The sequence below is a fragment of the Myotis nattereri genome, assembly GCF_964212035.1.
Source record: "Myotis nattereri genome assembly, chromosome: 1".
NCBI lineage: Eukaryota > Metazoa > Chordata > Mammalia > Chiroptera > Vespertilionidae > Myotis > Myotis nattereri.
Window position 1 is genome coordinate 28,081,760 of NC_138075.1, and position 27,867 is coordinate 28,109,626.

The 27,867-nt window shown below is 53.3% G+C and overlaps 1 protein-coding gene across 4 annotated transcripts; it reads left to right on the forward strand.

Moving 5' to 3' along the window:
• The first annotated feature begins 1,527 nt into the window (after positions 1–1,527).
• ZFP36L1 (ZFP36 ring finger protein like 1) lies at positions 1,528–6,926 on the forward strand. Of its 4 annotated transcripts, XM_081107103.1 has the most exons (4): positions 1,528–1,718; positions 2,720–2,814; positions 4,128–5,093; positions 5,784–6,926. In XM_081107103.1, exon 3 carries the CDS (start codon positions 4,137–4,139, stop codon positions 5,085–5,087), a length of 951 nt encoding a protein of 316 aa, XP_080963229.1. In that variant the 5' UTR covers positions 1,528–1,718; positions 2,720–2,814; positions 4,128–4,136; the 3' UTR covers positions 5,088–5,093; positions 5,784–6,926. The 4 variants fall into 4 exon arrangements, with proteins under 4 accessions (XP_080963229.1, XP_080963228.1, XP_080963227.1 ...); XM_081107102.1 differs by having other exon boundaries at positions 4,128–6,926; XM_081107101.1 differs by lacking the exon at positions 2,720–2,814 and having other exon boundaries at positions 1,534–1,718.
• Positions 6,927–27,867: the final 20,941 nt, after the last annotated feature.

A 27,867-nucleotide genomic window follows, 5' to 3' on the forward strand; every position in this document is an offset into this window, starting at 1 on the left:
CGTGCTCATAATGGGGTGACCTAATTACATCGCAATGGAACCCGCTCTTAGCCACTCAGCACACGGGGTTTCGTAACAGACCCGGCGGCCTCGAGTGCTGGGAAGAAACGTGCGCGGACTGAGGAGGCGGCCGGCACGCGGGGGAATAGGAAAAACGCAGCCCTGCGGTTTCCGCCCGGGTCCTCACTTCACACGCGCGCGCGAAGGCGTGGGGGCGGGGGGGGCACGTTAACAACTTTTTATTTGGGTGAGTGGAGGGGCATCCGAGCCTAACAGTAACTAAGTACAATCTTACAGCTTTTAAAGGAGTAACAATCTATCGGGGGCCTTTGAGCTCGGAAGACCCCATGTCCCCCTCCCCCCATCCCGCCCAAACAGCGCAGCATGACAAGCCATATGTTCCGTTCCCGAGGGGGCGGGCGAGGAACAACAATAGGTTAAGTGTCGCCTCCCCCATCTCTTTACTTTCATTCTTGCCAAAGTAACTTTTTTTCATTGTTCAAGCGTCTGGGCGTGTGTGTGTGTGTGTGTGTGTGTGTGTGTGTGTGTGTGTGTGTTGTTTCGGCGCGGCCCACAGTTCAGAGAGCGCGTGGAAAGTTGTATGTTGCCGGGTGGGTTTTTTGGGGAAGTTTTTTTTTGTTTTGTTTTTGTTTTACAAAAAAAGTTTAAAGATCGGACGCGTGAAATACATACAACTCCCAGTCCTCCTGAAATACACAACCCCCTCCCCGACCCCCAGGCCTACAATCAGAGAGGGCAGGCTGCAAAGGGAGCGCGAGTGGAGACGGGTGCGGCGCGCCGAGTCGTGCTGCGCTCACCCCCGCCAGGCCGGATCCTCCTCGTGGGGGGGGGGGGGGAAGTCTCCCACAACCCCCTTAAAAAAAAAAAAGTAAAACTCCGGAGTTGAAGGCTGTGTGCATCCCCCATTTCCAATCTCCTCCCCTGCCAGGTTTGCGGAGGGGAGCCGAGTGCGGAAGACGATTCGGCCAAAGAGTAAGCTGTGCGGGGCACTGCAGAAGTTTGAAGAAAGAGCAGCTCAAGATGGAAACCGCAGCGGTGCTCAGCACGGGCTTCTGCTCCCGCTTGCAAAAAAGAGAAAGTCGAGCCCGCCTTCCTGCCCGACAAAACACAACAGCACAACAAGAACCCCGAAGAGGGTGGAATGAGTGATGTCACAGAACCCAGCGCTCGGGCTGACAAAGGAGGGGCGCGCGGCTGGAGAGCAGGGCGCGGGGGAGCCAAGCGAGCGGACTCAAAACTTTTCCTCTTTAAGAAAAAAAAGTTGTGCGCTGCTCAGAGTGGGTTTTTTTTTTTTTTTTTGCCTCTCCCCCGGCCCCCCCTTCTTTCCTCGTCTCCCTTCCCCCTTCTTCCTTTTGAAAGTTTTTTTTTTCCTCCCCGAGTTTGACCGCATGGCTGATTCAACTTCAGTGTCAATCAACTTTTTTTTCCTCCTCTTCCTCATTTAAATACGTTTAAACTCCTCCTCTCCGGGGCTACTATAAAGCGGGCTTCGCGCGCCGCAGCCGAAGAGTCAGAAAGGCGAGGGGCCCCGGGAGCGGCGTGTGGGACTCCTGACCGGAGAGCCGGAGGCTGCGCCTTCCCCGCACCGGGACCTTCACGACACACCAGATCTTCGTCCCTGCCCCGTGCGAGTGCCCACGATGACCACCACCCTCGTGTCTACCACCATCTTCGACCTGAGCGAAGTTTTATGCAAGGTAAAGCGGGGCGGAGTGCTGGCTTTTTCAAAAGATGTTCCCTTTTGCCCTAAGAAGAGAAACCCCCCCCAAAGTTTATGTCTAGGAAAGCGGCGGGGGGAAAGCCAAGCGGGGGGGGAAGCCAAGATAGCTTTTCTTTTCTACGCCCATCCCGCCTCTCCTCCCCAGTTTGAAGGAATTTGGCCCTCTCCTCCCCACCCCTTGAGTTTCAGCAGTTTCTGGCGGCGATTGCATGGGAATGTAATTCAGAGACCAGCGTTTTGGGGGGCTACGTTTGCGAGGCTGGGCTCCCCCAGGGACGCGGGGGCAGTTTTTCGGTGGTCACGTGCTGCCCGAGCCCAGTCTCACTGGTCTGCTCGGTTTCCCGGTGTGTGCCCAGGGCATCGCCGCCACCGGAGGGGTTCCGGTCTCTGGCCACATCGCCGGCCTGTGGGGTGGGGAGGGTGGGGAGGGGGCTCCCTCGGGGAAGTGAGTCTCCGGACCTTTTGCCGGGAGATTGCCTCGTCGGTTTTGAAGGGGCTGGTGATCTCCCAGAAAAAGGCAACAGTTGTCATTCAGAAGATGTTGCCGAGTTGCTGTGGGGCTTCCGTTTGCCCCAACTCGGCCCGTCTTCCTCTTAGGGTAGACGGCCGTGCTGCAAACTTGCGGGTGAAAGTGGGGCTGGGGCAGACCCACTTGTTTCCTGGGGGACCGCGGCTCGTAGATACGGAGGGTGGGGGGACACGATGAGAAAAAGGCCGGTCTGAATTGAAGGGTCTTGGGGAGGAAGGATTTACTAGGGGCGTCCTTAAGCCGTGTAGCTTGCCAGAGGGTGTGAGAAAAGGCAAGTTTTAAGCCCAGAACGTCCCAGGAGGGCGGGTTAAGAGTACATAGCGAAAAAAGCCTATGGACTCCCCAGTTTTATTCCTAAAGAAATAGGGAAGCTGCTAGGCTGCTTTTAATTGCTGAAGTGTTTTTGCCTTCTTTTAAACACGTCGGGTCATGTTGCTCTCTTTCCTCAGCTCGCTTCTCCAGTCGGCGCAGCTAGCTGCCAGGGCCCCAGGGCTGCAGGGTTGGGGTGCAGGGACGCCGAGGAGCTGAAGAGAAACATCAAAAAGTTGGAATTTCAGCTTCCTTCCTTCCTTCCCTGCGCTTTCCCAAACTCCAGTAGCCCCGGCTGCCTGAGTTCTCCCGCTCTTCTTCCTTCTCTTCCCAGCTCTCTCGCTCTTTGATCTGTTTCTCTTTCTCTCCCCCCTCCCCCCCCCAGGACTTTTTAAATGAACCCCATTGTTGGGAACCGGCTCTCAACTTGGTTCCTGTAATCCGCTCTCCATGGGGTGGTTGCTGTTACAGATTCCCGATCCCGGGCAGCTGATCCTAAGGGACCAACTTTAGAATTTGCACAATGACACCCACATGGGCTGGGAGCCAACTCCCAGGTCATTCCCCACCCCCACCCCCAGCACCCTTTCCAAATCTTGGGTACAGTTTGGGCAGGTGAAACCCGGTGGAACAGAAACCTGCCTGTGGTGGCTCTGCCCCCTGCCCCTCAAGTCCATTATTGACTGGCAGGCGTGTGGGGGGATTTGGTGCTTGCTTTTTCCTTCCCACCTGCAGCTTTGCGTTAAAGATTAAACACTGGGGCTCTTATTCCAGCTTGCTCCCGAGCCAGAAGACTAATTGCAAAGGCATCTTCCCAGGGGAGGGAGGTTGGGTGGGCAGAGACGCTGGAGAGAGCACTGTGGAAGGCACCCCTTTCCCCAGCATGGGGCAATGAGTTTCATTTTCAGGAATCACATCCCTCTTCCCCCCTCACCCCAGACAGGGGACAGGGGATTCCCCCCCCCCCCCCAAGATAAAAGCAAAGGCAGTCTGGAGACCTGTTGCTAAAGGAAGGGAACACTTCTGAAGGAGGAAGTTAAGAGTCTTAGGCCAAGTTTAGTGGTGGTTGACTAAGCAGGGATTGATTAAAAGGGGGTGGGGCTCTAGCCTTCCAAGGTTTGCCTGTTTTTGTTGGGGGGAAGGCAGTCTAGAGCGGTCTGAGTGATGTGGGGTCTTTTGAACGGAGGAATCTATTTGGGAGGTAAAGAAGTTGAATTTTATGGGTACAAGTGGTAGCTTTTGGGATAGGATGACGGGGGTCCATTTCTGGGATCTGCATGGGATAGGGGGCATGCATAAAACAACTTCTCACATAGCCCAGGATTTGGGGTGTTTTGTTTTTTTTTAATGCACGGGGGCCAAAGCAAACCCAGGTGGCTGGTCTGTGGGAGAAGGGGGAGGGGGCCTGCCAAGGAAGGGGTGGGGGTGGTTTCTTGGAGGTGGGCATTTCTGATTGTGGAGGGGGCTGCCATTAGCAGGTACCCTCTTTGGGCCTGGTGGGTGGCCTTTGTCACTAACCATCCTCTCTCTTCTCTCTCTTTCCTCCAGAGTAACAAGATGCTCAACTACAGTACTCCCAGCGCGGGGGGCTGCTTGCTGGACAGGAAGGCGGTGGGCACCCCGACTGGTGGGGGCTTCTCCCGGAGGCACTCGGTCACCCTGCCCAGCTCCAAGTTCCACCAGAACCAGCTTCTCAGCAGCCTCAAGGGCGAGCCGGCCCCAGCCCTGAGCTCGCGGGATAGCCGCTTCCGAGACCGCTCTTTCTCGGAAGGGGGTGAGCGGCTGCTGCCCACCCAGAAGCAGCCGGGCAGCGGCCAGGTCAACTCCAGCCGCTACAAGACGGAGCTGTGCCGCCCCTTCGAGGAGAATGGCGCCTGTAAGTACGGCGACAAGTGCCAGTTCGCGCACGGCATCCATGAGCTCCGAAGCCTGACCCGCCACCCCAAGTACAAGACGGAGCTGTGCCGCACCTTCCACACCATCGGCTTCTGCCCGTACGGGCCGCGCTGCCACTTCATCCACAACGCCGAGGAGCGCCGCGCCCTGGCCGGGGCCCGGGACCTCTCCGCCGACCGGCCCCGCCTCCAGCACAGCTTCAGCTTCGCTGGCTTTCCCAGTGCCGCTGCCACCGCCGCTGCCACGGGGCTGCTGGACAGCCCCACGTCCATCACCCCACCCCCCATCCTGAGCGCCGATGACCTCCTGGCCTCGCCCACCCTGCCTGACGGCACCAATAACCCCTTTGCCTTCTCCAGCCAGGAGCTGGCGAGCCTCTTTGCCCCTAGCATGGGGCTGCCCGGGGGTGGCTCCCCGACCACCTTCCTTTTCCGGCCCATGTCCGAGTCCCCTCCCATGTTTGACTCCCCCCCCAGCCCCCAGGATTCCCTCTCGGACCAGGAGGGCTACCTGAGCAGCTCCAGCAGCAGCCACAGTGGCTCAGACTCCCCCACTTTGGACAACTCAAGGCGCCTGCCCATTTTCAGCAGACTTTCCATCTCAGATGACTAAGCCAGGGTAGGGAGGGTCTCCCTACCCACTCCACCCCATCCCTACATCCCCTACCCTCATCCCCCTGTCCCACCCTACAAGCCCTTGCATTGACAAGGTTAAGCTCAACCCCTTTTCCCTAGAACCTTGGAATGTCCCCCCTCCCCTCCCTTCTAACCCTCCCTCCCTTAACATACAGACAAGTCAGTTTGTCAGTAGCTTCCTCTGGCTTGAACACCCGCTCCCTTGATTTGATAGCCCACTTACCATGCATAACAGACAAGTCCCATATTTGTCAGTAGATGCCTTTTCCCCCCCTCGGCTTAAGCCTTAAGTGCCAAATCACAAAAGAAAAAGCAGTAACAGTTTACAGAAGCAATTTAGTGCCTTGTAATCTAACTTTGTCACTGTGACTACATTACCTCTTCAGCGCCAGAGGGCACCCGTGGGCCTCCCAGAGCCTCTGCCCATGGGGAGGGGGGAGGGGGGGAGGGGACCCAGACCAGCAGCTCCCTCCACTGGCGATACAACTGCACCTTCCCTTATTTCAGTCTCCCACACACTTCCTCCTCCCTTCCCCAGTAACCCCCGCCCCCCCAACCCCCTTGGGAGAGTTGTTGCCAGACTTGGGTTTTTGGGGAAACCTATCTTGACATTCAAAACCTTTTTCTTCCCGACCCGAACCTCTGTTGACTAATCTTGCCTGGGTTCGCGTAGGTCTACAGGAAGGAAGACTGAAAAAAGTGGATGAAGATTGTGACATAAGTGGGACTTTGTGATTTAATTTTTTTCTTTTTTTTTTTTTTAAGTGGGGAGGAAGGGGAAGCTAGATGGACTACGAGAGACTTGATTTTGGTGCTAAAGTTCCCCAGTTCATATGTGACATCTTAAAAAAAAAATGACAAAAAAGTGAGAGAAAAGCTAAAAAAACATGTAAGGGGTGAGAGTTAATGGTATTCATTCCACGTACAATATCTGTGTAAAACGATTTCCCGTAGACGTAGCTTTAATGGTTTTTGCTCTAGAATACCGTAGGTCTGTCCTTAGAGCACTCACGCCATGCTTTTTTCCCTGGGTTTTAAACTTCATATAACTTTCAGAAATTGGAGAGCAAAAGTTTTGCTTGTCACTGCACATCAATATAAAAAAGCTTATTTAACTTATCAAAACGTATTTATTGCCAAACTTTGCTTTTTTTTGTTAATTTTGTTCATATTTATCGGGATGACAAATCCATAGAATATATTCTTTTATGTTAAATTATGATCTTCATATTAATCTTAAAATTTTGTGACGTGTCTTTTTCCCTTTTTTCCACAGTTTTAATATATTATTCTTCAACGACATTTTTTGTAACTTTACACTTTTTTTTTGGTTATTTTATTTTAAAAAAATGAAAAATTAATTTAAAAAAATGCAAAAAACTGTTGGATTATTTATTTTAGAAATTTCCCCCCTTTGTGTTGGACTGCAAATTGAGTTTCTTTCTCTTTAGGCCTTTTCACAACTAGGACTGAGAATGTATGTAGAAGTTCTGTGACAGTACAGAAGGAAAACAACTTTTTATGTATCTCTTCTAAAAGGGGAAAAAACAAAAAAGCGGAAACCCTTTGACTGCCACGTGCCCATCTCAAGACATTCCGATGACAGATTTGAGGTTCTGGATTCCAGGTTTAGAGTTTTCCAATGTTAATGCCAACAGAACTGGCACACACACATTAAGATGAATGTAATTATAATTCCTCTTGCTGGTCACTACCGTCGCTTTCTATTTCTCTTCTTTGTGTGAATTTATTTAAAAGAAAACTTTTTGTAACGACTATTTGCAGTTTAAAAATCAATAAACCCCATTTTTTTTTCAAGAAACTGATGGTAAAGATGGTTTTACTTGGCTTGTAGTTTTCCTGTGTGGGTTTGTCTCCTGTATGTGTTGCAGGTAAACCAATGGCCAGCTCCCTTGGTTGACGCTGGAAGTCTGTTGAGCTTAGAGATGGGGCGGAGGTTTATTGCGGGGCAGCCTGTACTTCTAAGGGATCTGCCTGGTATGTGGGTTGTTGACACAAGGCCAGCCGTGCCCACCTGTGGACTCAGGTTCTTTAGGGCCCATGAGGCACAGGGGCTCCCAGTCTTCTCTGCCCAGCCTGTGTGTGGTGTTTGCAGTGCCAAATGGTGAAGGTGGGGGGGAGGGGCGGGGAGGGGGGAGGTGTAGCACATGGCACACCAGCAAGCCTGGATTTGACAGCAACGTGGATGCTTCCAGGCTCATCCCCACCCCCACCCACCCCCGGGGAATTGACTGGAAGCCCTATCTTCAAACTACCTGGAGTGAGATGAACTCTCACTTCAGCAATGCAGGCTTGGAGAGGAGCATGGGGGGAAGGCGGGGGGAGGGGCTCAATCATGGCATGGGGGCCGCGAGGTTTCACCGGGGTCTGACATGCTTCTGTATTGGGAGGGTTGTGAAGGGGAAGTGGGTATTACAATGGCCAGCAGAACGGGGAAGTCATCCTTAGGTCTCTGTGACACCTTAATACCATGCAGAGCAGGTAAACTGTCATCTCGGGAAGGCCAAGGTCTTGGCTAGAAACGGCCCGGCCCAGGCCAGATGCCCACTGAGGGGATGTTGCCTGCCAGAGAGGTTGGATCTTCCTGAAAATTCCGAGTCTGGTTCTTAGGAGGTATTTGGGGAGACAGAGACAGATACTGCAATTTGAGGCTCAGCTGCCTTTGGTTCTTGGCACTCAGTGAGCTTTGGGTGCAAAGCTGAATTTCCCCCTTGACTCCACCTGGCCCAAGGCAGCTGGGTCTGCAGAAGACACTGGCTGGCTCAGGGCTGTCCTTGAGGCTGGGGAAGACCTACCTTATGCAGCCTGTCCACTCTTCCCTTCCAGGCCAGTAGGTACCTGCTGGAGGGCAGGGGTATGAGGTACAATAGGGGCTATTACCTCTTAGAGGGCAAAAGCCTGTGGTAAAAGGAAGGGGAAAAGCAAGCCTTCTGGGACTGGAGTGAACCTAGGCCTCTGTCCCTTAAGGAGGGACTGACTGTGTGTGTGTGTGTGTGTGTGTGTGTGTGTGTGTGTGTTGGTGGTGATGGTGTCATGGCATGTGATCTTCCTCTGACTAAAAGCAATCATTCACCTTGAGCTCATTCCCTGCAGGCATAGATGGGCAAGTAGGAGACAGAATTTTCTGGCTCCTGGTTGGGTTCAGAGGGGACCAAACATACCCACTGCCTGCCCAGAGGTTCTCCATTGAGTCAGTCCTCAAGTGTAACAAAGGCAGCCCTGGAGCGTGCGGTGGTCTGGGAAGACAAGGGGGTCCCCTATGGCCCGAGGAAGCTCTCTGTCCCAAGTGAGCTTGGTTGCCCACGAGCCCGATCTGCCTACCATCTAGCTCTTAAATGTAGAGGAGACAGGTCAAAGCTACTTGGGAAAGGAAGCGGCAGAATTCTTTCGGGCCCATTCTTTTTCCAGGATTGCAGGAGATGAAAGGGCCCCAGTGGCTGGCAGGGTCAGGGCTGGCAGGGAGTCCAGGGAGGTTTGAGCCCAGCTGGCAGGGGTCCTCTATCGTTGAGCTCATCTACCGTCTGGGGGGCATAGGAGCCATGCAGAGAGCTGGAGGCAAGGTCTCCCCAAAGGGAAGTGGACAGGAAAGGCCAGGCCAGCCTTTGTCAGCCAACTTCCTGGGCCATGAGACCTACTTCCCCATCTGCTGCCCTACACCTCGGGGCATCTCTGGTTTGGGGGCCTGCACAAGGTCTGTCCTGGCTGGGCAGGGCCTCTGTGGCTTTGGCCCTGCACCCAGGGTCCAGTCCTTGGCTAAAGGTCTTCCCTTGGAGCAGCTCAAATAAATGAGATCTATTTTGGCCACTGAGCCATGACTTACCTTTTTAGGGCTGGAAGCCTCATCTTAAAGAGGAAGGCCTGCTGCTCCTCAGTGGCCCTCTGGTGAAAAGAGGGCCTTTGAGCAAATGTGGGGGCAGACACAAGCTGGGCTTTGCACCAATTGGATCACGAAGCACTGGCTACCGAAGGGGCGGGCAGGGGCAGGGCAGGAGGAAGTTTCCATGGCATGGAAGACGGGTGTTGAAATCCTTCAACCTGGGTTCAAATCCAGCCCCCCTTATATCAGTTTGTGCCTTGGGCAAATGACTCCACCTTGGATTTTCCATGGGATCTCAGGGGGTGAGCGTGAGGATCCAGTGGACCGTTAGCCATGACCGCTCTCCATGAGTGCCAGGTAGTCTGGAACTGCATGTGTGTTCATTTGTAAAGAGCTCGGTGACCCCCTGGAGGAAGTTCTGTACCATCCCCATTTTATAGATGGAGAAGTCGGGGTGCAGGGTGCACAAATTAGTCGCACAGCTAAAAGTGTCAGGATCTGAACCCAGGCAGCCTAGCTCCACTGTTGCATTGGACCACCATGTCACAGGGCTGGCACACTGAATGCATTTGCATAACTGCAAATCGACCCCTGTTAGTTCCTGTCTCCCTTGGCCTTTTGAGGAGATTTTGCAGGGGCATGAGAACAGCCAGTTGGATTAGGTGACTCTGCACACCCCCGCTCCACCGAGTGTCATGATCTCATGTCCCACGAGGCCCGGGATTGGCGTGTTAGGAGGACGGGGCCCGGGAGGAGGGGCAGGCCCCCTCCTTGGACTTTCCCCTTCTCCGCCTGTGGCAGGCTGGCTTCTGTTAATGATCGACAGGAAAGGGTGCCCTGGGCGCCTTGGGAGTTGGCTCTGTGCCTTTCTTCCCCCGGGGTCTCCCCTGCCCTGCACGTAGCCAACCATTTAATCATGTCTGGCTGCACTGACTGGAACTCTACCTGTGTTCAGAGGGGGAGGGGGCTCGGGAGACCAGCCAGGATCCTCCCCAGCCGCCCGTGGCCTTCCAGACAGCCCTTCTCAGCCTGGCCTCTGCTCTGCTGGGCAGCAAGTAGAAATTCAGAGAGTGGGGAAGCAGGTGAAACCTCAGCCTTTTCTTGAGGTTCAGTCAGCCCCAGGGTCCCTGTGGTGACCACCTCTTGGTGGGTAAAGCTTGGGTTACAGAGAAAACATCTAGCTCTAAGGCCTGCAGTGATTTCTGGAGGAGCCCCAAAGGGTTTACCTCTGAGCCATCATGGAGGGAAATCTATCTCTGAGGATCCAGGCAGGGCAGGGGCTGCCCACATGCCAGGCCAGGTTCCCTCCTGTTCACGAGAATCAGCTGCTGGTCAGGGGACGAGGAAGCCGCCACTGCATTTAGGCTGTTTGCAGTTGTGTTGACATGTTGGCAAAGGCCAGGTCTCAAGGTACAGGGCTGTGAGTGATGGCCTTACTTGCACTGTCAGCTTGGGGTGCAGTGAAAACAAATAGCGGCCATGGCCAACCCGGAGGCAGTTTTCTCACTACCTGTAGCCACTCAGGTAGGCAGCTGCCCCCTGACTCCTAATTGCACTGCAGGGAGAAGGGGCTCATGACCACACAGGACAGAGTTCATGTCTGCCCACCCAGTATTCCAGGGAGATGGGGGCTCTGTTGTCCAGGTAAGGAGCGGATTTTGGAGTCAGGGACCTGGGTTCAAGTTCCTGCTCAGAGTCAAGCTCACTCTGTGACCTCAGGCAAAAAATTTAGTAAGCAGCTCAGAGCCCCAGTTTCCTCATTTGCAAAATGGGATGATGATGATGATGATGATGATGACGACGACGACACCTAGTTCGATGGATAAACAAACTGTGGCGTAGCCACGCAATGGAATACTATCCACTGTATACAAGAATAAATGCTTATTTACACAACAACATGGATGAATTGCAAAAAGATAAAGTTGAGTGAAAGAAGCCTGAGGCACAAGAGCATATACTGTGAGTTCATTTATATGAAGTTCATAGGCAGGCAAGACTAATCTACATCGATAGAGATTTGATTAGAAGATAGGGTATATGTACATAAAAGTGATTTGAGCTGCATGCTGAAGGTTTATGCACTTTTATGTTACACTTCAAAAACAAAAACCTACAGGGTGTGTTAAGTAATACATATAAGAAAAAAAATTGAGTACCTGGCCCCTTATGGGTTCTTATTATGGCTGTGTGTTTTTTTTGTTTTTGTTTTTGTTTTGTTTTTTTTTGGTAATAGCAACAACTGAAGATGGTGGTACTGTTACCATCCCCTTTTTATAGATGGAAGGAGTGGGCTCAGGGTAGGAGAGGAACTTTCCCAAGGGAAGCAAAATCCCAGCAGATCAGCTCTCAAGCTGCCCGCTACCTTAGAGTCCCCCGTGGTGCACAGGTGTTGTTTCTTTAGAGAAGCTAAATAAGGCGTAATCCAGACGCTAGCAAGCTGGCTAGTTAGTAAGTGGCATCATCCACAATAGAAAAGAGTTTTTCTCTTTGCAGATTCAAAGTGAAACTCCTGGAGCTAGTTGGTGCCTCTCACACTTGGTGTAAGGTAGGGGGAGGCTGAGTTGGGGCCTCGCTGGGCTCTGCGGCCTGGAGAGAGGAGAGCTTGGCTGGGTGTGTCAGCATCAAGGGGCCACCTTCCTGGGAGCTGCCCATGTGGCCCGCCTGTTCCAGCCCATCTCTCCCTAAGGCCGATGGAGGCTGGCCCAGCCTGTCCTCCCTGGCCCTCTGGCTCAAGGGTGCATGACAGCCTCCCAGGGCTGTACTGATACTACTTCCTCCTTCTGTTCCCTTCCACTCTTTGGGAAGTGTTTCCGCAGAAGGGCTCTGGAAAAATATTCTTGGATCCTGACACAGGGAGATGCCCCGCTCAGCCAGTAGATCTGGCCACCCAAGGCTCTGGGGGCAGGTTCTGGCCGGGCTGACCTGCAGGTGCAGCAGCTTCCATGCTCTGGGAAGGGCCTGTGGCTTGGGGTCAGGGGAGCAGGGCAGAGTTTAAGGAGGGGCTCACGCTCGGGGTCATGCCAGCGAGCGCCTCCTCAAATGTTGTACCCTGGCCCCTCACTTGCCTCCCTCTCATTCCAGCCCTGTCAGGCAGGCCTGGATTTGTGACTTTGCTGTGTGACCTCTCTGAGACTCGTTTTTCTCCTCCAAGCACGGGCTCAGGAAGCATATGCACCCTGCCCACCTCATAGGGCTGCGATGAGGAACAGATGAGATGGAGAGGAAGGAGCTTTGGGGTTGGAAAGACTGTGGACAAAGGCAGTATATTGAGAATGTGGGCGCAGCTTGCAGTCCTCAGTGACAGAGCCCTTCTCCCAGGGAAGTTGTGGTGTTGCAGCCTGGCATGCTAGGTTGCAGGCTTACCACGCACGCCAGGCGCTGGTCTCATCTGATGGTACATATGAGAAGGCGCTAGCATTAGACCCCTTTGGCAGGTGGGAAAAGTCAGGCCCAATGACAGTTGCATATGACCAAGCCAGGACCCCGGTCTGTCTGACTCAACACTCAGCACCCACACTCGACTTGGGAGGCAGATGCCAGACGGTACTGGGGTCACACAGCAAGGTTGGGTTCCGATATTCACTCTCCCCTGGGGACCCACAGCTATGGCAGAGAATGTGTCTCCTCCCAGCCCGCCTCTCCCTGCTATGTTTCCATCCCACCTGGCTACCCTCTCTGCAGCCCGGGGGGCGGGGGGAGGGTGTGTGTGGTAGGCAGGTCCTCACTCAAGAACCTACTTATTGATTTTAGAGAGAAAGGAAGTGTGTGTGTGTGAGAGAAAGCCAGCGAAACAACGATGTGTCAGAAACATCGATTGGCTGCTTCCCGCATGAACCCTGACCGGGACCATGACTGGGGATTGAATCCAGGTCTCCCTGACCCCAGAACCCATTCCCACTCCTGTTTCCTATGTGCTGTGAGGCTCCAAGAGAGAGATCCCTGGCCTGGGGTGATAGATATGTGCATGTGTGGGAGTGTGCACTAGACCCCAACATCCAGAGCAGCGCTTGGCACCTAACAGGCACTCAGTCATATCTTTGAATGTATGCACTGGGCAGATGTCCAATTTGGTGGGTGGGCAGGCAATGTGGGCTCAGCTTAGCTGGGTTGTTCCGGTCTCAGCGGGGATCACTTGCTACCTGTGGCCAGCTGGCAGGCGGGCTGGGGGCTGGGACGGCGTGGTCCCCTCCTCCAGCAGGCTAGCTGGAGCTTGCTCTATGGCCCAACGGCACTGGGAGAGAATGAGCAGAGGCAGGCAGGGCTCTGGAGGCTGGTCTGGGACCTGGCACGACATCACTCCCACTGCATTCTGTTGGCCAAAGCAAATCACCAGTCCTGGTCAGATTCCAGGGGAGGGGAAATAGACTCCACCCCTCAATGCAAGGAGCTGCAGAGCGATGCGATGCATAGGAGGATAGGTACAGGAAGAGGAACGTTCGCAGCCATTTCTACACATGGATCACATAGTCCATGTCTGTAGGCATCTGGTAATCTGGGGGACAATAAAATCCAGTATTTGTTCTGCTGTTTTAGACATTGTTGGAGGCAGAAAGCTGTCTGGGTCAAGCATGGGAATCTCTGTCCTAAAAAAATCCCCTTCACTGATGCTTTCTGTTAAACATTGCTCTTTCTCCGGTCATCTGTGAGAAAGCCATTACTTCTGAGGGATAGCACCTTACGTCTCTCCTGACTGAGGCAGTGGTTCTGTGTGGGGCGGGAGCGGGGGGGTGGGGGGTCTGCTCTTTCTTTTTGGTCAGTGTCTGCCCTTTCTTCATGTTTAGGGAATTCCTACCTTTCTTGTCCTGGTGGGTGGCAGCAGAGCCTGCCACTTTAGCAGATAAAAGTGCCATGTAGTCTCGTTCCCAGCCTCCCTTCGCAGCCAGGACATGGGCATTGGACCTGGACTTTGCCCAGCGGACACATCTGCCCCCTGACTCAGAATGGGAGCTTGTGATAAAAGAAAAAAAAATCGGGGCTGGGGATCTGTAAACTCTCTCTGGAGGTGGTCTGAGTTCCTGGGGTGGCTGGGGGCCAGAGGCTGAGTCCAGTGTCCAGGAATAGTGTGCTGTGGCCCAAGCCACGTGCCCCGTGCCCACGGCAGTGGTGTTCTCGCTAGTCAAGTCCTGTGGCGGGTTTCAGGGAATTGCCCCTGGCTGCAGAGTCTGAAACGTCTCTGGCCCTCGATTCTGTGAAGTCTGCAGTATTCTTTTAAGTGAATTTCTATCTCGCTTGAACCAGCCAGACTTTGTCTGTTCATTGCAGCTAAGAACCCCAACGCGTGTGGTGGGGGTGGAGAGGGAAGCATACAGAAAGAAGACTAGAGGTTGACAGAAAGGAAAAGCTGCGTCTACTTCACTAATTTGCCTGATGCTGGCCTGACGGAGAATTGTAAAGAAAACTGGGTAACTGTATTTAAAAGCATGTGCTAGTTTGGTTAAAAAAAAAAAAAAAGGAATTTCAGAAGATAACAGGTTTGCCCCATGAAGAAGCCAGTTGGAAAACCAAAGGGTAGCTGTGAGAGGGAGGTGCCGACACGGAGAGACGAGATGCTGTGTGCTTCTGGTTTGGAATCCGGGCGCAGACAAGGCCTGGGGCGCCTGGGAGGAAGCGGAGAGGTGGCCGTGGGCTGGGGGCTGGGACGGCGAGGTCCCCCCCTCCAGCAGGCTGGCTGGAGCTTGCTCTATGGCCCAACGGCACTGGGAGAGAATGAGCAGCGGCAGGCAGGGCTCTGGAGGCTGGTCGGGGACCTGGCACGACATCACTCCCACTGCATTCTGTGGGCCAGAGCGAGTCACCAGGCCGGGTCAGGTTCCAGGGGCGGGAAATAGACTCCACCTCTGGTTGCTCGGAGCACAGTGACCAATCCCAGAGTGAAAGGACCGAGGACGTAATTCATTATTTTCTCTGAAGAGCATGTGGGTTTGGGTGGGGACACATGGAGTCAAGACCGCATCATTCGTATTTAGTGGTTTACTTTTTAAAAAATCCTCACTCAAGGCCTACTTATTGATTTTAGAGAGAAAGGAAGTGTGTGTGTGAGAGAGAAAGCCAGAGAAACAGCGATGTGACAGAAACATCGATTGGCTGCTTCCCGCATGAACCCTGACCGGGACCATGACTGGGGATTGAATCCGAACTTTCTGTGCACGGGTCGAGGCTCCCACCACCTGAGCCACTCTGGCCAAGGCGAGTGGTTCACCTTTTAAAAACCCTGCACTGGCCCTGACCAGTTTGGCTCAGTGGATAGAGCATCAGCCTGCGGACTTAAGGGTCCCAGGTTTGATTCCGATCAAGGGCATGTACCTTGGTTGCGGGCATATCCCCAGTAGGAGATGTGCAGGAGGCAGCTGATCGATGTTTCTCTCTCATCGATGTTTCTAACTCTCTATCCCTCTCCCTTCCTCTCTGTAAAAAATCAATAAAATATATTTAAAACAAACAAACAAAAAACCCCTGTACTGGCTTAGCTAATAGGCATTTTTTTTCCTTAATAGAAGGTATTTTCATAGAAAAAAAATAGGCGAGTGGATCACATAGGATGTTACTGCTTCGCTTGGGTTATCAACCCTTAAAGAAAGTTTACTTTTGAGCGGAAGGAAATTTGGCAGCTACTTCAGATGTGATGGCATCACCAAGAGGCATTAATTCACTTCCCTACATAAAGCACAGAAGAAACATCCTTACAAAGAGCCAGCTCAGAGGGCTTGGCAACAGTGTGCAGGGTGACCCTGCTGTTTACCTTGGGTGGGGGAGTGATCGTTCTTGTTAGGCCTGGGGTGGGGGCGGGGGACAGGTGTGGTCTAGTTCTTGGGCTGCCTAGGGTCACACCTCCACCTTTGGGTCCCCCGCCTCTCCGCATGGCCCAGCTCGTGAAGGGCCTCCAGCAGGTCCCCGGCCTCTCCTTCGCTGCACGGCTCTTGCTGGGCTCCCTGCACTGCCATGGGGAACCCATTGTGTTCCCTCAGCACTGCTAGGCTCAGAGGAGACCAGATCCAGGTGTTCTCCCAGGGTCCGGGTCTACAGAGCCCCACTGGGCAGGGACGAGAGCGACACCAGGTCATCCGCCTTCAGAGGGAGGAGCTCCTCCCAGACTGAGGAGCTAGACTTCTACCTGAAGAAAGGCTGCACGCCCCTGGCCCAGCCTGGTTCCCTGGGGGTGCGGGCTTGCGGGAAGGTGCAAAACCTTTGCTACTAAGACGTCAAGTCTGCAGCGATTGTAGTGAAAGTATCTCCTTCCAACCCAGTAGCAGAAACGTTCTTATCGCTACATGTACCAGCCGGCTGTGAACTAAACAGAGATTTCCCATGTCCATGGGTCGGGACTGACCTGTGTGAGCGGGTGGCCCTCACCTGCGGTGCTCACGGTGCATCTTGGAAGCCAAAGGGACCTTCTCCCTGGCTCTTGGTGCCATTGCCTGGGGATCTTCGAAGGGTCAACCGACCCATCGTCATTGTGGACATTTGTTTAGGAGCTCGTCACCTTGGGCTCTAATTGCATTTGCTCCTCACGCGGTGCCCATTTACAGACGGAGAAACTGAGGCTTCTAGAAGTCCAATGTTTGCCCAAGCTTACGGAGTCTTTCAATCCCAAACCCAATTCTCTTACCACACGACCTCACTATTAATCTGGAATTTGCTCAAATATTACATTGAAATGACTTAGAGATCTGTGAGTTGTCTTCCTACAAAATGGTATACAATTTAGGAATTTTTCTGGCTACTTTTTTTTTAAAAATCCTCACCTGAGGATATTCTTTCCATTGATTTTTTTTTTTTTTTTGGTAAATCACAGAGGTAGAAGAAGTAATTCCTAGAAGAAATGGGCTTAGGAAGTAAGTTATGGAGGTAAAGGAAGGGCCCTTGGAGCTTGGGAGTGAGGAAGCTGATGGTAACATGCCTGGGGCGGGGAGGGGAAGGGGAAAGGCACCGTGTGCTCCCAGGAGGGAGAGCACACTGGGTCCTCCGTCTTCAGGTGTTCTTTATATTTTTTAAATATATTTTTTATTGATTTCAGAGAGGAAGAAAGAGGGAGAGGAGAAACATTAATGATGAGAGGGAATCATTGATTGGCTGTCTGCTGCACGCCCCTTCCCTTCTCCACCCCACCCTCACCCCCACGCCCCCAACCAGGGCACGTGCTCTGACCAATCTAACAGCGACCTCCTGGTCCATAGGTCGATGTTCAACCCCTGAGGCACACCAGCTGGGCTGTCCTGAGGGTTTAAGGGCAGAGATTTGGGGGAGGTCCCGGGAAAGATCTGCATAGACCCTCCCGTGCCCCCGTCCAAGGGCCAGGCAGAGGCAGCTGCTGCTTTGCCACCCCCTTCCCTGCAGAGCGGGAAGAAGCCGGCTCCTCCCTGTGTCGGCCGGAAGCCACTTCTTCCGGTCATTCTCCAGGGCGGATACACTGGAGGAATCAGCCACGGAGGCCGCAAGGAAGAAAAACACCCGCTTCCCATGCTCCCAACTCGGGTGATGGGCAGCTCCAGGCCGGAGCTCCCTGAGACCTCTCCCCGACACAGGCTCCCGCTGGGCGCTGCGCTCCTGTAGCTCCCAGGCCCTGCAGGGTTGGACGAGAGAGGCTATTGCTTTGAGGCTGGGAGGGCAGTGGGCCTGCAAGGGGGAGGGGGTGGTGGCTTTGTGCACATGGGTTTGAATCTTGCCTCTGCCTCTTACAAACTGGGTGTCCTCGGTTAACTTCTCTGAGCCTCAGGTGTTTTTTTTTCATCTATAAAATGGGAGGATAGCCACCTTATGGACTCTTATGGAGTCAGGGTTTAAAAATCAATTGTGCACAAAGCATATAAGACACAAATGGTGGAAGCACGGAACACATGTTAAATGAGTGAGTAGCCATAGCAGTTGTATGCCAGGTACTGTGCTAGGTAAAGAAGATTCCAACAGCGGGGGACCGGAGTCAAAGACTCTCTGTGCAGAGACAGAGAAACAAACCAAGAGAGAAGGTGATGCAGATGCGATGTGGGGGTGAGCAGGGAATACACGACTTTCCCTGTGCAGGCACCTACTGACCGGTCACTGCTGAGACCTCCTATGTGTATAGCCTGTGGGAATGATGGGAGATGCAGTTCTGAATACAATTCAGCTCCTTTCTCTCAGAAATAATGCTAATAGGCATGACAAGTTAAACGACAATGCAAGCAATAAAAGCCTTAGAGACCAAGGTAAAAGATATAGAGCAAGGAATGTGGAGGACACTTTGTTCAGACTTGCAGGAGAGACCTGCAGGGAAGGTGCGAGTTCTTCTCCATCTTATTTTAGCAAGGTGCAGGGTGGTGGTGGTGGTGGGGAGTGGGGGGTGGGGGGTGGGGATGGGGGGCTGGCCCCTGCTTGCTTTCTGCTGCCCTGGGTGATATTCCTCCAGCCCCTGCAGCTGGGTGATGTCGGCACACCTGTCTCTATAGGACCCCGGGGCAAACTGGCCGCCCCCTCACCCCCCCTGCTGGAGTGTCCCCATTCCTGTCCCCAAGGCGTGCTGGGACAGGCCGGGAGAGGGAGTGAAGAGGCGCAGGAAAAAAAGCCGGCCTTTCCCCGCAGGTCTATCCCATCCTGCCCCAGGCTCCTTTTACAAGACTCAGTCTCTGTTGAGTCAGGATGACCTTGCTGGGTGGAAGAAACAGATTCAGGGAGAGTGTGGAGGTCGTGTGAGGCTGGCAGGTCGGAAAGTGAGGCCCTCCCCCAACTCTCCAGCCCCGGGCCCCCTGTAAGGCCTGAGCGGCCGGGATGGTGCTGCTTTCTTGGAAGTGGAGGGTGTGTTCCCGCGGCTCCCCTGCCTCTGGTGGGAGGTGTTTCTCTTACGCCGCATTGTGGGCTGTGCCGGTGTTGGTGTTCCGGGACACAGCCTCTTGGCAGTTGTGCCCTATGCTTTATCTTTTCTCCCCACCCAGTAACAATAGATCCATAATAAACAATAGAAAATACGGCGTGGTGCTATTGCAATCAACAATATTCCGTGCCCACATGACATAAAAAAGGGATGTTTTTAAAAACCAGGGGTGTAGAAGAGCAGATGAATGTCCAGTTCACTCAACAGTGCGGGTGAGGCGCTCCCCAGCACGGCCCCCGGCTCTGTACCTGCCCTGTTCACACCTGTGCCCACAGGAGCAGCGTTTCGTGACCCTCAGAGCCGATCCTCATTCGGGGGTGTGTTCCCCTCGTGCGTTTTCAGGTTACAGGTCACCTGACTACCCAAGAAGGAGAGACTTTTTGATATTATATTTTTCATTTTTTCCCTTTATTTTAAAAAATAATAGTTTATTGACTTTTAGACATAGAGGAAGGAAAAGGGAGAGAAAGAGAGAGAAACATCAATGATAAGAGAATCATCAATTGGCTGCCTCCTACATGCCCCACACTGGGGATGAGGCCCGCAATCCAGGCATGTGCCCTGACTGGGAGTCGAACCATGACCTCCTGGTTCAGAGGTAGATGCTGGGCCCGGCTGAGCCACACCAGCCGGGCTTGAGCACCCGTTTTCCTGGCCAGTAAGGTGATCACACTGAGGCTGGTGTCCAGCTGTCCTTCATCTCCTGGGACAAGCAGGGAGCTTAGGCCACAGTGAATCGCTGCGTCTGAAGAGCCAGAGGGACACAGCGGCCAGGTGATTGGGTTGTAGCAAAAGCTCCAGCCCTTGGAGGTCTTTCACAGACAGGAGAGAGTTTCACCTCTGGAATGTGTTAGAGCAGCGAGGCCTCTCCTGTCCTCCCTGTCCAGATGAGATTCGTCTTCCATGAAGATCTGGGCTCCACTCCCGAGCTTCGTGAACACACAGAACTTCATGCACCACTCAAGGCCTCATCGCCCATGAATGAATCCCTTTCTCCAGGAACAGGTGTCTTTACCCACCTTGAAGGCGTGAGGACCATGTCCCACTGACAGCCACACATCACTGATCCCAGCCCTGGAGACTATTGGGCATCTCCCGAGGCTCTGGGGCAGTTAGGGGGCTGCCGCTAAGGGCAGAGCAGAGAGGATGAGTCCCAGGACTGGTAGGGTTGGAAGAAGCTGTCTAAGGCCTGGAGTCTGGGGTGCTACTTAAGGAAGGGGGCTCCAGAGTGGGGCAGGGCAGTGGGGCTCAGAGCTGGGAACAGCCAGAGAACATGGCGGCCTGGGGAGAAAGGGCTGCAGTAGAAAGAAGAGGGGTGTAGGGAAGAACCTTCCTGGGAGACCCCACATGGCCCCTCTCTGTGTCAGAGTGGGATCAGGCCAGGGAGGCCTCTGCTGACCTCCAGCTGAAGGAGGGAGGGGCAGGGGAAGCGTGAATGAGGTGTGGCTTTAGGAGAGATGGGGACTTGGGTGGGTTGACCCAAAGGATGAGCACCCTGGCCAGGAGGGGCACGGGGAGACGAGGCATTCAAAGTGCCACAGACCACAAGGTTCACCACAAGCCTGGCGTTGTGGCCGGGCCCTGTGTCCTTAAGGAGAGATTGAGTTCTGGGATTGACAGAGTGGAGAATGATCAACCGCGGCAATCCTTTCCATTTGTGTGGTGTTTCATAGCTTTCACATCTATTAGCTCATGAGCTGGGTGAGGACTGAGGAATTTCAGTTGCCTCCACCCATTCACTCCCAGAAGGGCCTTAACCTTGACCCTCTCATCTCTCTCCTCCCTGTTCCTGGGACGGGGAACTTGTGCTGGGTGGTCGGTCTTATGCAGCTTTGTACCAGGGTGACAGGAGGGGATAAGGCTCTGGAAGGGTGCTTCTCCCAGAAGCTCCTCCTACCGTCCCTCAATCTGGCCCCTTCTCCTTTCCAGAGATGTGTCCCCCACCTGGCTCACCTGGGTTCCCAGGAAGGCAAGGAAGGTAAACCACCTTCCCGCGTCTCCCTGAGGGGAGGAGCTGTGGGCTAGGAGGGGGACCGACCTCCTGGGACCTTGTTGACATCACAATAACCCCTGTTCCGTCCTCACCCGTCCTCCTGACTGGGTCCACCCATGCTTTCCATCCTGCTCTGCCAATGTCTCTGCGGGTCTGCCAGCCATCTGGGGCAAAGGTCAGCACCTGTCTCCCACACTGACTCAGGTCTTCGCTTCCCTCCTGCCAAATGGCACAGATGGCAGCCCCAATCCCCACCTGGATGAAACTCCAATATTTCCCCATAAGCACACCAATCTTTCCAGCGTGAGGATTCTATCTGTGGAAACCCCAGCCAACACCTGCAGCCTGCCCCGGAGTGGCCAGGAAAGGAACAGAGCCAGAAGAAAGGTGTACAGAGGCCCAAAAGACAAATGTTTTGACAAGAAAACTGGGGCGTGCACTAAAGAACAAGAGCGCTGGCCAAGGGAAAATGGCTTCTTGTGTAGAGATGGGATGAAGTGGCCAACGTGAAACACGCTGAACCTGGAGTGTGAGACGAGGAAGAGAAATGGCCACTGGGCACCGATGTGCAGGTAAGGTCTGGCTACAGAGAAGGCACAGATAAATTTGCTCTATGTGATTTTGAACTAGCAAGACTGACACATGAGGAAGGGCATGGATCTATCTCATATAACCAGTGGACTCCCCTAGAAGTTTTAGGCTAGGATATATAAATACTAGAGGCCTGGCGCATGAAATTCGTGCACGGGTAGGGTCCCTAGGCCTGGTCAGTGGTCAGGGCCAAGTGGGGCCTTCTGGCTTCCGCCCGGGGTTTCCCTTCCCTGGCTGCCGGCTGCCAGCTGGGGCCTTCCTTCATTCTGTGCTGCACCCTGGTGGTGAGTGCATGTCATAGCGAGTGATCAAACTCATGGTCTCCCGGTTGAACTCCCGAGGGAACAATTTGCATATTAGGCTTTTATATATATAGATGAGCTAGATGTTCTGCCTATTAAAACATGTGATATGACAACCCAGACCTACCAGCCAAAGGAATGTCTGGGGAGCTGTGAGTGTCATAATCAAGCAGAATAGAAAGTCTCTGGGAAAGCCTGCATTGTACACAGTAAGTGTGGTGAAGGGTCCGTGCAGCCTATGGACACTTTCATGTTATCTCCTGGAATCGACTGATCATTTTCCCACTGAGAGTCAGTGGGGAAATAAACAAACATATAGTCAACTTTACTGGGACACACCTAGTGTCCAAAAATGAAGTCAGGGTGTGTGTGGTGATGCTGTGGCAGCTGCCACAACATCTTGGTGGCTCACGATAACAAAGGTTACTTGTCGTTGGTACCACATGTCTGTTATGTGTTGGCTGTAGGCCTGTGCAGTGGTTTTCACTCCTGGGCTGATGGAGGGACATTGGGACTTTTTGGTCTGGGACACGGGTGGTTTCATAGCTGAAGGAAAAGAGACTAACGTGATGACCTACTCGCTGATCTTTAAAACTCTGTCTGGAAGGGAGACCTGTCACTTCTGTTTACATTTCATTGGCCAAAGCAAGTCATATGGCCACGCCTAGTCTCCCCCAGGAGAGGGAAGTCAAGTCCTCCTCTGATGGGTAACAATCAAGTCTACCACACCAAGCTTCCTAAAGCCAGTTCTGCTTTAGGCCACACTGGGGACCAGCCTCACTCATTCTTGTGAGATATGGAGACCTCACAATCCAGTTGAGGACAACTGTCTTGGGGTGGAGTTATAAACCAGTCACTAGGTGTAAGCTCCCCTCCCACCTCACAGTTCAGTTGGTCTGAGAAGTATAGAATCTATTTTCTTAGGGATGTGGCTCAGATATTTTCATTTCGTGGAACCTGATGCCTCAGACTCGGATTTTTTCAGGCTGGAATGCCTCTGGTGTAATATGACAGTCTGGAGAGTATTAGCCGGCCACCCCCACTTTCTGGGTCAGTACCAAGCTTATGTAATTAGAAGTCCAAAGAAGGGACAAGCAGACAGTGAGACTCATCCCTGCCAGCAACCTTCCCCCGCAGCCTCCTCGCTGGTTGTACAGAATTTTAGAGCAGGAGACCTTGCACCTAATGAACTCTTGTCCATCTGATTCCAACTGGATATTTGGACAGGACGAGGACCCAAAAGGCAACCCTCTGGTCCTAGTGTCAAAGCCAGCGCTTAGGACCCCAGGGGCACTCCACACCCTTCAACTAATTTCCAGACTGCTGCCCACCACCCCTCCCCATCTCCTCCAGCAAGATAAACACATCTGCAACCCATCCTAAGGGAACTGGGAGGTAAGGAAGGAGGGAGAAGGGCGCCTCCCCAGTGCAGACAATAAGAGACTTGGCCTTGACTTGGGCTGTGAAGATAGGACGCCTCCCTTCTCCAGCTGGTGGGGAGCTGGGACCCCAGGGAGCCAAGCTGCGGGGGAGGAGCAACTGGCCCCAGAGAAAAGATAAAGGAGAAAAGGGGAGGAGTCTGACTCACTCCCACCTCTTGCTGAGGGTCCAGCCAAGTGGCTGAGCTGGAGAAAGAGAACTGATAATAGATAAGGGTGCTTGCTTTCCTGTGGCCTTGTTTACACAAAGTTGGGTTCTTGCTGCTGGTCCCTGCGGGTGGGGGTGGAGGAGCTATGTGAGCGGAGGAGGTATGGTGTTCCTGGACTGAGGCTTGCTTTCAACTGGCCAGGGCCTGGGTGGCTTCTCCCCGCCCCACCCCCCACTAACCCTACCCACCCACCCAGACTTCCTGCAAGAAGCCAGCGAGGCAATGGCTGGAGCTGAAATACAAGGCTTTCCACACTTGGAGTGAGGCCTTTCACCAAAAAAACAACAGTGGGCGTGGCTCCTCTGCCTCTCACCTGGGTCACTGGGCACCTGGGGGAGGATTCCCAGCCACAACAGAGCCTTATTAACGTGCTTAATTAAGCTAATTCCGCACTGCATTCCCCAGCCTCCCTGAAAGAAACTGAGTCTGAACTGTGCTATGTCTGAGGAGCTGAATCCTGTGAGGAGCCCCTGCTATGTGCTAGGTGCTGTGCTAGGGAACAGGGCCATGTCCTCATGGAGGTTAAAAGCAATGAAGTGATTATACGAATCATGGGCCCAGGCAGGATGTGCTATAGAAGCATATGGCAGGGACCTAACCTTCCTGAGGGTTCGGGAAGACTTTCTGAAGGGTGAGCAGGATTGTCTAGACCAGTGGTTCTCAACCTGTGGGTCGCGACCCCTGTGGCGGTCGAACGACCCTTTCACAGGGGTTGCCTAAGACCATCCTGCATATCAGATATTTACATGACGATTCATAACAGTAGCAACATTACAGTTATGAAGTAGCAACGAAAATAATTTTATGGTTGGGTCACAACATGAGGAACTGTATTTAATTAAAGGGCCAGAAGGTGGGGTCTCTTTCCCCCTCCCGAACGTGGGAGTCTGTTCTATGAGACTCTTTCCCTTCCCCCACGTGGGAGTCTTTACTTGTTCTTTAATAAATTTCCACCTTTGCCATAAAAAAAAAAAGAAAAGGGCCAGAAGGTTGAGAACCACTGCCCTAGCCATTTGAGAGGGGAACAGAGGAGGAGCGTGCCAGGCAGAGGCAATACTGCAGAGGGAAGTCCTGAAGAAGTAGAAGGAAGCGGGGTACTCAAAGGGGAAAGAAAATAGTGTTTCACTAGACGCAGAGGGGGAAGGAAGCAGTAGTGAGAGATGGGGCTGCAGAGGCAGGCATGGGGCTGGGTCATGGGGCAGAGATGAGGGAGAAGGAGGATCTGGAGGGAAGAGATTGGGAGCATTGGTGGGCTGGCTGGGACGGGAGGTGGGAGGACTCCAGGAGACTGTCCTCTCCAGGGAGAGGGGAACCACAGTCATCTCTGAGATGTTCCTAGGTGGTACCTCCTGGGGCAGGAGCCCCTTAGCCTTACCTGGTTGCCTTCCAGTGTCAGTGTCAGCAAATGCTTGTGGTTTGGGGCTCCCTCCCATGGGTGTTCCTCTTGGCCTCAAGCCTAATCTGTGACAGGCATCTGTCCGGTCCCTCAGCCCAGCCTTGGAAGGTTTGAGATGGCACCTGACTGGTGATGTTGTCTTGGGGGGTCAGCATCTCTGAAGCAGAATGGGCAGGATGCAGATTGAGGGCCGAGTCCTCTGAAGCTGTCTGTACCTGCCCGCCATTCCCATCTTGCCCTTGTAGGGTGATAGAAGGATCCAGAACACCTTACTGATGGCCACCTCAACCTTCCATGTAGGTAGTCAGCCCCAGGACCCCCTCAGCAAGTCATCCATTTGCCCCCTACCCATCCCTTTCTTTCTTCCATTCCAGTCAATGGTTATTGAGTGCTTTTGACTTGCACAAAGTAGGTACCTTCATTGACTCATGCTCCATCCTTGGCCCAGGAAGTCCCAGAGATAGTAATATTGAGTTTAATGGGTCAGGGTACAGATTCCAACATCAGACTGTTGGCATTCAAATTTTCTCATTATCTCAGTGAGCTGGGGGAAATCACTTTTGCACCTCAGTTTCCTCATCTGCAAAACAGACCATCGTACCTATTGCATAGGCTGTGGGTGGATTAAATGAGAGCATCCCTGTATAAGGCTTTGTGCATAGTAAGTGGTCGATGAATATTGCTGCTGTTTATACACATCAGCTGCTCCCTTTGCGAACAGAAAATTGTTAGGAAGGAATCTTTTTGTTGTGTTTTATTGAGAAGATAACACAACAATATTAAAGATATCTACCCAACAGCAACTGTTTTTACTTTTTATATTCACTCCGATATTGACCATGAGATCATAATAAAAAGTCCGTGCATGGAGCTTTATGCTCTTCTTTTCATGTGCTCCAGTAAACCTGCTATATATAGACTCAGGAAATGACCCTGCTGCGTGTGATCCACCCCCACACCCCAGCCCCCCGGTGAGAACCCTGGATGTATATTCCATCCCTTCTGTCGCATGTGACTATGGGTACGTTTCTAAGCATCTCAGAACCTGTTTCACCTCACCTGTTAAGTGGAGATAATAATACCCTCTGTGGGTTATGGGAAGTAGTGGGAACATGGGCAAAGTGCCCGGCACATAACAGAGGCTTAGTAAAGGCTAGGTCCCTGCTCCTCCCTCTGATTTAGTGTGAGGTTCAGAGAATGGGAGGTGCCAAGGGGTTGTTGTCACCAGGCTGGCCCAAGCCCACCTCCAGCCTTCCCACAGGAAGACTCTAACCTGCCCGAGGCGACAGGGACTCTGGTCTGCCCTAAAGACCAGGGTCTACCGACTCTCTGACACCTGTATGGGGGAAAGGGGGAGCTGGGCCAGCCTCCCCAGGGCTGCCCAGTCAGCTGGCCTATTGGAGAGGAGCTGGGACAGAGAGAAGGCAAGGGAAACCCTTTCCTGAGAGCCTGTGGTCAGGTGGGCTGACAACTCTTGGGAGAGGGACTGCGGGATGTGTGAGTGGTGAGCTGAGACTGCAGAGTTCAGAGAGAGCTGATGGAACGAGCCAGCTACAGTGAGAGAGAAGCTTCCATGACAAACAGGGTGGCTCATTGAATCAGGCTGATGGGAGCGACCTGGCCGAGTGACCCCAATCTCCTTCCATCCCTCCACAAAAGGCCTTTCTCAAATGCCAGGAGAGAATCTATAATAATAAAAGCATAATATGTGAATTAGACCGGATAGCCGAACAACCTTCCGACATCCTTCCGGACGACCTTCCAGATGAAGTCGGGGCTGTGAGGGCCGAGGCCCTTGCATGGATTTTGTGCATGGGGCCTCTAGTTCTGTTAATAATGAACAATGGCTTATGGTTGTAGAACACTTTACAAAGTACAGCATCCTTTTCCATCCATTTCTAACTTCAGTCTCACACAGAGCTGGAAAGGGAGGCAGTAGTCCTTTTGGACAGATTGGACTCTTGAAACTGAGGCTGGACGGGCTGACTCTTGAGCTAGGATGTCCAGCCGGGCTGTGCAGTGCCAAGGCACCCACACCCGAAGGATGAGTAGGAATTCTGCAGACAATAGCTAGTTGGTCACTCAGATCATTTAGAACTTTCTTCATTATGTTTAAAAAGAAAACCACAGAAGTATTATCCGGCCCTGTTCCCTCGCAGCTTCTTTTCTGATGGGGCTGAACCGCCACGGGGAGCAGCTCTCCTGGGAACCGGGATGCACACAGCCCCTGTAGGCGGAGGGCTTTACGGCCACCCTCCCGGAGGATGCTCAGGGCTGCTTGTTAATAGGTGACTAATTGAGGTTACAAAATCACTGTTTGGACACCAGCTGTCAGCAGTAGGATTAGGGGCCTCTGGCACACTTAGTTTGTATCTAAGAGCTCACACCAACAAACAGTGTGGCCGGGGGGCCTTGGGAAGCCCCCGTTACCTCTCTGGGCCTCAGTTTCCTCGCCTGTAAATGGATGAATCATGTTCCACCCCCCACCCCCCGCCCCCCGCGCCCTGCTATCCCAGTTCCTTCCATTTGATTTCTGTGTGCAGGTAGGTGGAGCAAATATTTCTTGAATTCCTGGAAACCAGCCTGCGCTGCTGTTACCAAATGGTGGCCGTGGCTCTGTGGCTTAGCCCCTGTGGGTCATGATTTCCTCGTGGGTAAAATTCGGGGTGAGGTGGTGGGGGACACGGTTCCAGCTCTAAGTTCTCTGTGGAAGGAGCTCACCAGGAGTGGGCCTGGAAGACTGGCAGGGAAGTGAGGCCTAGGGGCTGGCCTGGGTGGTTCTGAGTGAGGGGACTGGGTGGATGAGCAGGGGTCCCTGCAGCCAGGGGAGGAGACAGGGGAGAGGGCCTGGAAAGGCAGCGGAGGAGTTGGGGCTGAAGAGGGAATCAGGGCACCCTCTCAGGCCTGGCCCATCCTAATGGGCCACCTCAAAAGAGGGTCCAAGGTCTAGGTCCAGCCTGGGCGACCCTCTGAGGAGGCGGGCGTCAGTAAGAGACATGCTCACTGAGGCAGGCTTCCTTCGTGCCTGGTGCTGCGGCCCAGCGGATCTCTGAGGCGGGAGAGGAGGAGAGAAACCTCCCATCTGGATCTTGCCGTGGACCACAGCTGAGGAGCACAGCCCGGCTAAAATGGGCTTAACACT